The 13,157-nt window shown below is 36.7% G+C and overlaps 1 protein-coding gene across 2 annotated transcripts in view; it reads left to right on the top strand.

Annotated features, from left to right (window-relative positions):
- Positions 1–13,157, top strand: part of PDS5A (PDS5 cohesin associated factor A) — a 78,564-nt gene that overhangs the window by 44,053 nt on the left and 21,354 nt on the right. For both annotated transcript variants that reach the window (XM_040064177.1, XM_040064178.2), the window contains exons 12-19: positions 2,986–3,137; positions 6,326–6,439; positions 7,041–7,122; positions 7,841–7,889; positions 8,019–8,158; positions 9,218–9,333; positions 10,029–10,134; positions 11,685–11,845. In XM_040064177.1, the coding sequence (XP_039920111.1) occupies positions 2,986–3,137; positions 6,326–6,439; positions 7,041–7,122; positions 7,841–7,889; positions 8,019–8,158; positions 9,218–9,333; positions 10,029–10,134; positions 11,685–11,845 (920 nt within the window). The remainder of the gene's footprint in view (positions 1–2,985; positions 3,138–6,325; positions 6,440–7,040; positions 7,123–7,840; positions 7,890–8,018; positions 8,159–9,217; positions 9,334–10,028; positions 10,135–11,684; positions 11,846–13,157) is intronic.

Genomic DNA, 13,157 nt, shown 5'->3' with positions numbered 1-13,157 from the left:
TCCTAAATGATCATTCATCAGCTTGACTTTGTCTTTTTAGGCCTGCAATCATCTATCAAATGAGTATCGCTATTATTATGAAAAGAATGCTTGAGTATTGCTATTATTATGAAAAGAACGCTTGTCCAACAGGCTGAAGTAAAATGCCTGAATCATTTCAGTTCTGCCTCTTATCTTTATAAATCAGGGGAAAAAATTAAATTTGCTACATGGTATGCCATTTAAGCGATCTGGGTTTTTTTTTTCCTCTTCATCATATTCTAATTGGCACAGTATTGGTAAAGATAGTCTAAACATTTATTAGAGTAAAAGTTTCTGGCTAGAAGACCCTACTTAATGTTTTAAAGGAACATCCTTAGCTGATTTCATCTGTATAGACATTTGAATTATGATTGTAACTATTTAAAACAAACAAACCCCACTTCCACCAGTAATTTTCAAATCCATTTTGTTGTGTCAGATAGAAAAGTAACTCTGGTAATAGATGCTTCCCAAGAACTGACATCTAGTCTTTGGCTATAATTGTTCTTAGGAAAGCTCCACTGGAACTCTGTCTCAAGGGTCTTTACATCATCTTCACTTTTTAGAATAATTAGGAGACATTTTAAAAACAAATAACAAAAATAATCTTTTCCATTTTACTGGAATAATCTTAAGAACCTGAGAAGTTGAGAGAGTTTTGATGGCTGACTTGATTGGCATTTCTCCCAGCAGTCTTTATGAATAGAGACCCAGGCCCTCCATAAGAACTGACTTGCACATCATCAGCTTGAAGTCAAAAGCTATAGAGCGAGGAACCATAGAGTCATACACCAATTTTCAGTTCCTCTACACGTTTTTCAGCATGTGTGTTAGTTTTAACTGTGCTGAAAACTACTGTGGCTTTTTCCAGATAAAGGAGAATGATTGTAGGATGTTTATGAAAGGAATAGGTTAGTTATTCTAATGGGTAGGGGATTGTATTGAACTTTCAATAGCAATTTATTTTCAAAACTCAGCCCAACAGTCATCAGTGGAGGAATTTAATTAGGTTGGTCAACCAAGGAAGCTAAGGTTATCAGAATTCTTTTGTTAATTAAATCAGGGTGGTAATTCTGTTAGCTATGTTTATTCATATGCTGCCTTTGAAACTAATCATTACATTCCTCTTTCTGTTTATTTGCTGTTTCAGCTTTAATTCTCAGAAGCATCTTACTCTTTTTTTCCCTACATGTATCACCTATTCAGTGACTTGCTTCCATGATTGTTGAAAACAGTCTCCTACTGTCAGTCTGCAACTGCCTTTCTACATGCTCAGAGATGTACTCTACAGCAGTTTCACTAATCAGAATTCTATTGCTGGTCCAGATCTCCTTTCCTTTGTAACCCCTTGTTGCTCTATTTTAGGCTTAAGTTTTCTGGAATGATTTCTAGAAATCCTTATTTGTTTTCTTCTAACAAGTTTTGCCGTCCTTCCTGTCTCATATAAGAGATCTGATGAAGCTATCACCTGCATTGGAAGGGTATATCTGAATGCAGAAAAATATTAATACTTTTCTGAAAGTGTTTCCCTTTCAGACCTTTATTTTCTTTAAAATGTGCTTTAGATTGCAACAGGAGTGAACAAATTCCTGCAGAAAAGTTAAACAATAGCATCTATTTATAGCTAAAGTTTTTCTCTTTTGTGAAAACTAATTACTGTTTTCTGTTCTAGAAAATTCATTACAGTCTTGACCTGTCACTTAGTGTTCTAATACTTAAGAAATATGTAACAAAATACGAGGGGTTTTTTCCATCTTATTGTTATTACCTACTCCAACAGCTAGTGGTGTCTTGTGGTGATATGAGCCATATGATCTTGAACATTTGTCTTTTCTTTGCCCTTCAAGAAAAGGAAATTATTCGGTAAAACTATTAAGAAATTAAATGTGCAGTTATCTCCGTGGTATTGAGTCAAGCCTTCAGTTTAACAAGATTGAGGAAGTTACTCACCGTATGAATAACAGTATCTACATTTATGCTTCATAGGCTGAAATGATCTGTGCATTGTTAATCCTGGGGAGTTCAGGGCCAGGAGTGATACCTAGTGTATTCTGGAAGAAATTATCTCAGTTTGAATTTCAGGCATTTCTTCTAAATTATGTGGGAAAACAAATGTCTTCTGAGGTTTAACTACGTAAACCATTCAGCACGAGACACTGTGCTGCCTAAATTAATCCTCAAGTTGGTTCGGGTATGATTCCTTACACAAATCAGCGCAGGATGGCTTATGGATCTTGAGTTAAATTGTTTATTAATGGGATACCTGTTATTTACTCGAGGGGATAAAGTATGAGCACCAAAAGCAAGATTGAGAACCCATAAACTTCTCCTGTAGCTGTTGTTCTCTGGGTTTTCGGATTTTTTTCCTTAATCCCTGTAGTCTTAGAGCAGTTGCTTCAAGGCTTCAGCAAAATGGGCCTCTTGCACTGTCCTGGAAAGGGGTCTAAGAGTTCAAGCCTGGCAGGTTTGGCTTGGCTGAGGGTCCAGATCTCCGTGTCTAGGGAAGGGTGCTATAAGATGGTGCAAGGCAATGGGAAGAAAGAAGTCTGCCCCTTCTAGTGCCTGTCTCTGAATAGATAAGCCTTCCAAACCCTGACTCAGTAAGACACTTAGGCATACATGCTAAGCTGTACTTAACTTCTTTTCTGTTGGCGAGCTCCCAGATTTTCTTTGCTCAACGCAGAGAAATACTGAGGTCTTGGGTACTGGCAGTATTTAATCTGCATAGTACTGGCAAGAAAACCCTTACACAGGTTTTGCAAATTCTCATCTAGAGGCTTCAAACAGTATTTTTCAGCTTTTGAAGTGTCTAAATATTGGAGATCAGAAAGTGTCTATTTTGTCTTTCATGTTTCTACATCTTTACTGTGTTTTGTATGTTTGATCGATTAATTTATTTATCTATTTATTTATTTATATACTAAAACCAATTCCCCAACTTCTTTTAATTTCTTCCCTGTCAAGTGGCGAGTAAGAAAAGAAGCTATGATGGGTCTTGCCCAGCTGTACAAGAAGTATTGCCTTCATGCTGAGGCTGGAAAAGATGCTGCAGAGAAAGTGAGCTGGATAAAGGATAAACTTTTGCACATATATTATCAAAATAGCATTGATGACAAGTGAGTCTATCTAAGTCTTCCTAATTTTAATTGTATAGTGATAAGAGGTAACCTGAAAATATGTGCTTATCCTGTGAAAGCTGTTATATTCTGTATTTGTGGGTTGATGTATGAAGTATTTAATTAACCATTAAGACATGTATGCACATATTCAGTATTGTTATATTATCTGTTTGTGGATTCATTTTTATATACTGATGGAACTAGATCTATGATGATTGCAGATTTTCATTAACTAACTACTGTGTAGAAAAAAAAATGGTCAAATGTGGCATTTACTATGCCAGTTCTTGTTTGCATTACTGCTTTCCAGAGGCCAGGCTGTTAAAAACCCATTGTGTGTGAATGTTGTGTCTACACCACAGTACATACATAGATCTCTCCTTCTGGTACAGACCTTTAGGTAGACTAAAAGCTGAAGAAACGTCAGGGTTGCTTTCACATTTGATTCATCTCTGTTTTGTCACTCCGTCCCTTTGATTTTTTGAAATACCGTTTTGGTGTTGAAAAAAGTATTTTGGCCAAGGTTTTGGAAGACTATTAATAGCCTTTCGGAAAAAGAGAAGCTATGAGGTCACACAAAAGCAGAAATTCAGCCTAGATTTTTCATACAGTAAACTCAGAAAATTCTTTACAGTGTTTCTTAGCCCATTGTTTATGCAGCCTGCTACTTCAGTATGTTTTGTTATTTTGATGACTAGTCTGAATGGGCCAATGGCCTCCTTCACTTGCTGGTTATGATAGTAAATTTTTAACCACTGCAGTGGTGAAGGCTCTCTCTTTGTTCATCTGGCTGATCATAAGTGGGCCATAGTTACATATTTGATTAGTTTGCATCTCTTTTGAAAATCAGGAAATCTTCACATCGTTTATAGAAAGCTAATGCAGCTTATACATAAAAATATACTTTAGTTTGCATTGAGAGGTTTATGGTTTTTCTACCATGTCTACATCTCATTTTCAGTACACAGATTTGATAGTGGACAGAGAATGAATTAGAGTTGTATACTGAATGGGGCAGATGTTTTCTGTATTTCTGCTCACAGCAAATGCAGAACACTGATGGAAATTAGGCAAGGAATTTTAAGGGAAGAGTGTGTCATCAAAGCTGAGTTTCCTTCTCTGACATGATTTCAGAAAGTCTGATTACACTATTGAAACTAGCTTTTTCATGAGGAGGCATGGATTGTATCCTGTTTGGTTTTGGGATGTCCACACTGAAAGATTGGTGGCTTGATTTTTTATGTTCCTCTAGGTCAGTTTTATACCCTGAATTTTAATTCAAATTCTACCAGTATTCAAAGGCTGACAATTAAGTTCTTGCTCAGTGACACCATTGGGTTGGTTTCCTGATCTCAGTGGAGAGATAAATGTGTTTCAGTGCTATTGTCAGGATTTTAAAGATTTAGCACCTGAAGAGCTATAGAAATGCTATGATCTTTTAAGACAGTCTATCCAATCCTTTAAACACGTAAGCAAGCGTGGGCCAAAATTAGCCAACTCTGGCCTATTTTCCTTCAGTAATGCAGCAAAGAGGATAAAAAATAGCACTGGACAGCTCTAAACCTTGGAATATTTTCCGGAGGTGCGTGGAATAACTCTAGTTCTTTCAGAAGATAATAGTGCAGTATCACACAGAATTCAGGTGTGAAGTGGAACAGAACAGATTTTTTTCCACACTTTGATAACTTGGTCACTTGATAGTGTTTTTGTTGTTGCTTGACTGTTGATAAACACATCTACTCAAGAGTGAAAACTTCTGACAGTAAAAGCTGCCTCTCATGTGTTGTCTGAGCTTCTTTGTTTTGCAACAAATACACAGGGAATGGGGTGGAATAGCCACACCTGAAACAGCGCCTGGTTATCAACTATTGTTATGCTAGCCAGTCACTTTCCTTGCAGGAGAGAAATGTGTCTTGCAGTTATTCCCACTTTGTAAATCTTGACCCTAACCAACAGGCACCAGGGAAGGGATGATGCAGTCTTTCCATTGTATTAGCAGCTTTTTAGAATATATATATCTGTGGAGACATGGACTAGAGCAATGTTCATAAATTGGTAAGAGCTCTGATGCCTCCAATCTCCTAGTTTGTGAAACAGATGGAGTCCCTTGAGATCTGAAGATCCTGTTCCCCAGACTATTTAGTTCATGGAGTCATCAGTAGGAAAGTGTACATTTAAAGAGACAAAGCCATTTTTTCTTTAATACTGATGGGCTGCCATGAGATAGTTGTATCCATATGCATGGTCATCCTTTTATTCCTCTGTCTTGCCATCATGTCTCTTGGAATTTTCTTTCAAGAAAAATAGCTCTGTGAGCAGAAATAAGGTGTGTTTGATCTGTGCTGCTGTGGTCTTTGTACAAGGCACTCACAGAGTTCTTGCTAGTGCAGTGGTACACAGTGAAAAGGGTAGAAAACACACACAGTATTTGTCAGTAAATATGAAATTGTATAGCTGAACATTGTCCACAGCTTTCATTAATATGAATTAAATTAACATTTGAATGTTCTTTCATTGGGGCCTATAATTAGATGAGCTACTTGCATTTTGTAGTTCCAAGTTGGTATTTGATGTAGAACTTCAAATGTGTTTTAAAATAGATAAATAATCAGAGATTGTTATTGCTGGTTTGGTTTGTTCTCACTTAGTTTCCCTTTTGCCCCTTTAATTGTCTATGGTTTGGTGTTCCTTCATCTCTACCTTTTTAGTGCTGATTTTTAGGTTATGTATTAGAATAAGTAGATTCTCAGGTACTACAATTCAATTTTAACCATTCCCTCAAGGAGACTTCAGATTTTTACTTTGCCTCCCCTTTGAGTTATATTCTTGTATTCTTTCTCCTTTATTTGAGCTTTTTACTGTGTTCCTTCCTTCTATATATTAGAATAAACAAAGGGAGATTCTCAGATCCTAAAGGCAAGGAGAATTTGGATGGTGGCAGATTACTCCCTCTTAGAGGTGGAAGTGAAAGCTCTCGAAGAGCAGTTCCCGCTAGTCTTTCTATTGGTAGTGGAAAGAATTTTTACTGCTGAGAAAAAGGCCACTGCTTTTTTTGTCTTCCTCCTTTGTTGAAAAATCCGGTTTTAATGACTTCCACTATTTCTTGTTTTTTCAGCTTGTCTGAAAGGTATCACTATTATTTGACATGTACAGTAGTGATTTCTCTTTTTTCTCTTTTGCTGCAGATTGCTGGTTGAGAAAATCTTTGCTCAGTATCTTGTTCCACACAATCTGGAAACAGAAGAGCGAATGAAATGCTTGTACTATTTGTATGCTAGCTTGGATCCAAATGCTGTCAAGTATGTATAGTTGGTATTCAACTAATACTTGCTTTCTTAGGCTTTTCTAACATCTCGCTTGCCTTACTTGTATAATAAAAATACAAATAATGGATGCTTAGCATTATTTGCAAGTGGCATAATATTTGAAAACATTTCCCTTTTATATACAAACCCGACACATCCATTAGACTAAAAGATCCCATGATACTTGAGAGAGGTGGGTTTATCCATTTGTTTTCATCAAATGAGAACAATGCAGACTTAAATGTGCACAAGTGATGACTTCTAGGTTTGCTCTGTATTAGGGACTGTGATGAAGGTATCTGTAACTGAATTCTGGTTAATAGTGGCCTGGTTTTTATTTGGGTGGTTGTAAGAAATACTATGGGCATCCTGCATATGTTAAATTGTTCCGAGAAGAATTAGAGAGATGATGATCTGTAAAAAGGGAAAATCAATTCCACCTTGTTTTCAACAGTTATTTTTAGTATTTGGTAGGTTTTGATTGTACCTAGCCCGTGTTGCGCTTCTAAGATAAATCAACAGCCTTGTTTATTAAAACATCCAGCATGTTCTTGTCATGAAGAAGCTTTTCTTTTCTGGTTTCCCATTTTTGCAGAGCACTGAATGAGATGTGGAAGTGCCAGAACATGCTAAGGAGTCATGTACGAGAATTGCTGGATTTGCATAAGCAACCCACTGTACGGTTTGGAAAATACTTATATTTTCTCCAGTGGAGCTATGGGGCTGATTTACTGGGGAGTTTTAATACTGTGTTACTTGTTCAGTGTAAATTTGTTATTCGTTGATTTCTGTAAGTAGACAACATTCCATTCTCACAAAGTAAAGTTGCTTTCTGTAATGCTTGACCTCCTTCTGTTGATCATTCTTTTGTAGTACTGCTCAAGAACTTTAGAACAAGTTTTAAAAGTTTCAAAGGTTTTTCTTTGCTTTTGACAGGCTTTTTTCTTTCTCACTTTCTAAGAGATTTTGAAAATGGAATATGGTGTAACATAAAGCAATGATTTCTTTGTTGGTTAGAAAAAATAAGTTTTTAAGTATTTGTACTGGAATTTTACTAATAGAAATTTTAAGTGGACGGTGTTTGGTGAGGGAGTGGGCTTGTGGGAATTTTCTGTTTTGAGAGGTACTGGGGTCTTTTTCCTGATTTGGACCTGTTACGTGAATTAATGAATTTTTGCAATTCTTTGATGTTACAAGAAGATTTTCCCCCTTTCTGTGTAGTAGCTGCTAATGATAGTTACACTGTTCTAGTATGTATTCTTTAAACAAAAACATAAAACATAAGATTCAGGAGTAGAAAGGTGTCCTGCAGAAGAATTAACAACTCAGCTTAAAGGTGTATTTTATAAAGAAGATATTGCTGATTTGTTTGTCTGTTTTTGCTGTTGTCCTCAGTCAGAAGCAAACAGTGCTGCCATGTTTGGAAAGCTGATGACCATAGCAAGTAAGTGTTAATAACTTTCTGTAAACATTCTATAAACTACTACAGCATTCCTGGAAAGTGTATTTCTGTGAATCTTGGCTTGCTGAAGTTGCATGTGTATCTCATGTTAAATTATTTTTAATCATACAGAAAACCTTCCAGATCCTGGAAAAGCACAAGATTTTGTGAAGAAATTCAATCAGGTTTTGGGTGATGATGAGAAACTTCGGTCCCAGCTTGAACTGTTAATTAGCCCTACATGTTCTTGTAAACAGGCAGATGTCTGTGTGGTAAGGAAATGGAGAAGCAAACTATCCCAAAAATATTTGTGCTTAAAAAACCAGCTACCTGGAATGAATGGTTGCCTTAGTTACCTAAACATGGTTTTTACATGTTTCCAGTTTTCAAAAAATGCCTTTTTGTTTAACTTGTAGAGATTAGGGAAAAGATAATTACAATCATTATCTTAAGAAAAGATTAGTTTTATTCCTTCCTGGGATTATGAGCATCAAGCATAATGTCTAAAGGACCAATTTATTTTTTTAAATATTCTATTTCAAGTTCTTGTTTTGTGGTAGGGTTCCCAAACAGTCTTTTCACACTGATTCAACTTTCAAGTACCTGCAAGTCATCTATTACCATCTGCATGTTGTTATTATAAATTAATAATTTATTAATATACTTTTCATCCTAGAATAGTATTTTGAAATCACTCTTTCTTTTTTCATGTTATTTAACCTCTTTGATGAAAATATACACCTTAGTATTAAATTGTCCCCTTCCAGATTCTGCCAACCACCACAGATATTTTTTTTAGTGGTCTAAAGCCAACTAAGCAATTTCATTGACAGAAATTACAAAGATCACAAAGAGCGCCTACAAGTAGACATAGACTTCTTGGGTTTTGTCTAATGGCTCAGAAATTTTCTAGGGAAGGGAGCAGGACAATTTTTTTCATTGTTATGAAATGTCATGTACTACAGGGTTACCCACAGTTTTCTGGATTACACTTGACCACAGTCATATATTTTCTGTGCTCTGCATTTCACTCTTCCTTAAAACTGTTTTGAATCTGGGCTGTACTTCTTAAGAGCCCTTGCAGAACTCTTAACTAGAAATCTATTTCAATGGCTTTGTAAAGTATGTCTGCTTTGAATATAACATGATAAAGAGAGGTGTGGAGATAATCCCCTTAAAATACATTTCACTGATTATATAGACAATCTCTGTGGTAAAAAGTAGTGACTATATTTAACTTACTCAACATGTTAAAGAAGTAAAATTGCAACAACATGGTAAAGAAGTAAATTTACAAGTGTAATTCTTGTTTCTATCTAACATTCTTGTAGAGGGAGATAGCTCGGAAACTTGCAAATCCTAAGCAGCCAACAAATCCTTTTCTGGAAATGGTCAAATTTCTTTTGGAAAGAATTGCCCCTGTACATATTGACTCAGAAGCCATTAGGTAAGTTTGAAAGATCATGAACAATTGACTCATGAATGATTAAAAAGATAATAGAAATGGCAAAAGAAAAAAAAAAAATGTGGTATTTAAATTGGTCTGTCCTAGCACTAAATGTGTGGGTGACTTTTAAATCAAAATTATGTAGATGTATTCATTCCCAGCAACCTAGAGGATGCAACTTCTTTTGATGATGCTTTGTGGTGCTGTCTGCAAAATTATTTTAGCAGTTCATGGTGAAAGTTCTATTTTTGGGGCTTCAGGTGAAAACTCTGAACATAATTTTCACACAGTTAACTGCAGCACAGTCTTCCATATAGCATCTGAATTAATTAGCTTTTGTGGGATTGTGCAAGAGAACGTTTTGATTTCTTTTGAGACTTGTCTGGCAACCTAATTACATTCTGAAACTTGTGCAAGTATGTGTTGATTTAATGCCACAAGCATGGTGGAGGTTTTTTTGGATGGACTTTTTTCCCCCCCTAAAGAATTAGTTTTGCAGGAAGTGAAATTAGAATGAAAAGGACTAATGTAATAACTTAAAAATAGTAAAAACCAAACAGCAATGCCAACACCACCCACGAGGGACTGTTGCCTTCCCTTTATATGTTGTGAAAACCAAGTAATCTTGCTTATATCCCCAGCCTTTAACATCGTCATACTTATTTGTTTGTTCCTTTTTGTATCTCTCATTTCAGTGCACTAGTAAAACTAATGAATAAATCCATAGAGGGGACAGCTGATGATGAAGAGGAGGGTGTAAGTCCTGATACTGCTATTCGTGCAGGACTTGAACTTCTCAAGGTAATCTACATTAATGCAGCTATAATCTGTCATGGAAGGGACAAAAGTGGCATGAGTAACAAATTAATGTTAGCATGGCTTTAATAGTTATTACTTAGATAATTACTTCTTTAATGTATGAAACTGGTTATTAATACTCCTGTGAAAGAAGAATAAAGGAAAAGATGGTTTGTTGGAAGAAGTATGTTTTGAAAAGGGTGCCGAGAGTTGAAATGTACATGTTAAAGCAGCAATTGGTTTCTGCTTAGGGAAGTAGTAGAGAAGAAGGTGTAGAGGTAAAGTGAGAGGAGCAGGGAGACTGAGAGAGACACCTTTTTGGGGGTGTGCATGACACTGGAAGGAAAACAAGCAGTTAGCTCAAGAGCCACGTTACGTAGAGGAAAAAAGGGAACTTGTGTTCTCAGTGGTGCTGAGAAGTGGAAAGGGTAGAAAGAAGGATCTGAAGTCTCTGGAAAACAGTAGCCCATGTTTTGTTTGTAGATATCTTAGCCTTTGTTTCTTTTCAGATCAGGGACTACGGATTCTGGAAAAACTAAAATTTTAGTTCATTAAATTAGGTTGAAAAGAGGTGTTCTTAAATAGATTGCAATATAAACAAATACTCTTGAATAAGTGTTCATTTGAAGAAGTGTTTTTATATATTCAAATATTGTAGTATCTTAAAAAATATTTCGAGGACAGGAGGACCTGACTGTCTTGGTTTTGAAAAGACAGGTGTCTGCTGTGGAGAGGCAGGCCTCTCTAGTAAATGAGGAATTTGAATCCTTCCCTCCGTGTTATTATAATTTGGAAGATTAAAAATAAAACTTTTCAGTCAGAGCTATGGGGAAAAGGAATAACAGTCCTTTACTAGTAAATATAACAGGACAGACAAAAACCAACAGCAATTATAACAATAGTAGAACAGAACCCCGAGGGCACACGGTGGAAGCTCCGGCGCTGATGGCTGGAAGCCGGGCGCGGTGGATTGTCCTCGGCAGGCAGGGGGTGTCCTCGGCAGGCAGGGGTGGCAATGCCGGAGAAGCCGCAGCGGCGGGACCCGGTCTCACCCAAAATCCAGCAGGATAGCGAAGAAACTCCGAATTCTTGGATACTCCAACAGATGGTAGAATTCCCAGGACCAGACTCCTTCGTTAACCGTGGACTCCAGCAGCCAGCAGCCCCTGATCTCTGCTCCCCGGAAAACAAGAGACTCCCGACCCCCCACCCTCAGCTCTCTCTCCCTGAGCGTTTTTTCCCTCCCCCAAACTAAGTGATCAGCTTCTTTTTGTCCAGGTTAAGTACTCAGCATTTAGTCTCTTAGCAACTTGGGGGGGGGAATTCTACAGGAGACTTAACCCTCAACACCTGACAAACAAAACCTAGATGAATTTATTTGAAAATTTATGTATAATCTTCTCCACAATGAAATTATTGAATGTAATAGTTTCATCTGGGCATATAACAGCTGTTTATATTGATGCTAATGCTCATAAACAGCCATCATTTTGTTTTTCTGATTATTCATTTGCTATGAATAAATATACCTTTTTTTTAATGTGTGTCTGCAGGTTCTGTCCTTTACACATCCTACCTCGTTCCACTCTGCAGAGACCTATGAGTCTCTACTGCAGTGCCTCAGGATGGAAGATGATAAGGTAGCTGAGGCAGCCATACAGATTTTCAGAAACACGGGTCATAAAATAGAAACAGACTTGCCACAGATAAGATCGTGAGTATTTTTACATGCTGCTTTTCATATCTGGAGTTCTTCCTCTTGATAGTTCATTCAGTGTGTTGCCCCTAGTCTACTGTTAATATGAACAGCTTCTCTTCCATGATTTTGATTTGCTTTAGTACCTTTTTGTCCGTGTCCCTTCATTTTTACATTCTGTGCTCTCACAGTTTTTATGCATTTATTAAACGTGCTGGGTACTTCTTAAAGATCTTCTTGTAATAGACAAATTAAAACCAGTGCATAGCAAATCTTTTAGGTTACAAAATAAGCAGCAGCAAAAATACAGGAAAGATATGATGACTTGGCATAATTTCTACTCATATCTGTCTTTCACATGGTTTTTCTATCTTTGTAAGGAACACAGATGCAATCTCTGATAAAGTTAACATCTCTGTTTGTTATTAAACAAGATGGGATACAAAATTAAAAGCTGGCGTGAATTTCTAGCTAAGAATAATTGGCTGTCTGTAAGTTGTCATGCAGTTCATGCTTTACTGCTGATTAAAGCTGTATAATCTAGGTATTCACGGAGTGTTAAGTACCTTGCGAGGAACATCTGAAACTTTAAAATCAGCCTATCAGTACCTAACCTGTCCAAATAATAAATCACAGGTTTCAAGTTCTCGTGTATTGAAATAGCCTTTTGGATTAGCCTTGCTAAAATACATACCAGTGTACACTTTTATGTTTGCGGTAAATTAAAGCTTATGTAACCTCAGCGATTCTTCTGAATGTGGATCAGATTTTGGACAAAAGAAAAATATTACAAATACAGTTATATGAGATATGTTTTAAGACATTGTTAGGGGCAAAGAGAAGGAAAAGCCCAGCAGTCCCCATTGTCAGTACAGTTTCTAGTATAGTCTCAAGTGTCCTTGGTTCCCTACCAGAATTTAATCAATACTCTGTTCCTTGGCTATATCATGTTTTCTCAAAGGATCTGGTATTGCTGACGCTTCTTTTGACTTCGTGCCTTAGCCAGGTATTGGTGAAGTTTAGTCTGGAAGGTCTCAACTTAAAAATGTAACTGTCAAAGTGGAGGTGACATCCTTGGTGTGGTTTCTAGACAAGTCAGGTTGGCATTCTGAAAAGCCATGTTTACACTTCATACAAAGAAAAAAAGTAGTCTGAGGACAAGTAGATGTTCCAGATTTCATGTATTCACAAATCTTTATCATAAATGAATGATTCAGTATAATCAACGTGATAGTTTGGTTCAAAGGACCTGCTTGTGTTTTGGGGTTTTTTTAAATGCTTCTGTGAGCAGGCTACTTGCTGTCCTTGGAAGCAGTGTTCACCAGCAGCA

This window comes from Hirundo rustica, chromosome 5 (genome assembly GCF_015227805.2).
Source record: "Hirundo rustica isolate bHirRus1 chromosome 5, bHirRus1.pri.v3, whole genome shotgun sequence".
Classification (NCBI taxonomy): domain Eukaryota; kingdom Metazoa; phylum Chordata; class Aves; order Passeriformes; family Hirundinidae; genus Hirundo; species Hirundo rustica.
The sequence above is the reverse complement of the archived record's forward strand: the minus strand, read 5'-3'. Positions and strand labels throughout refer to the sequence as shown.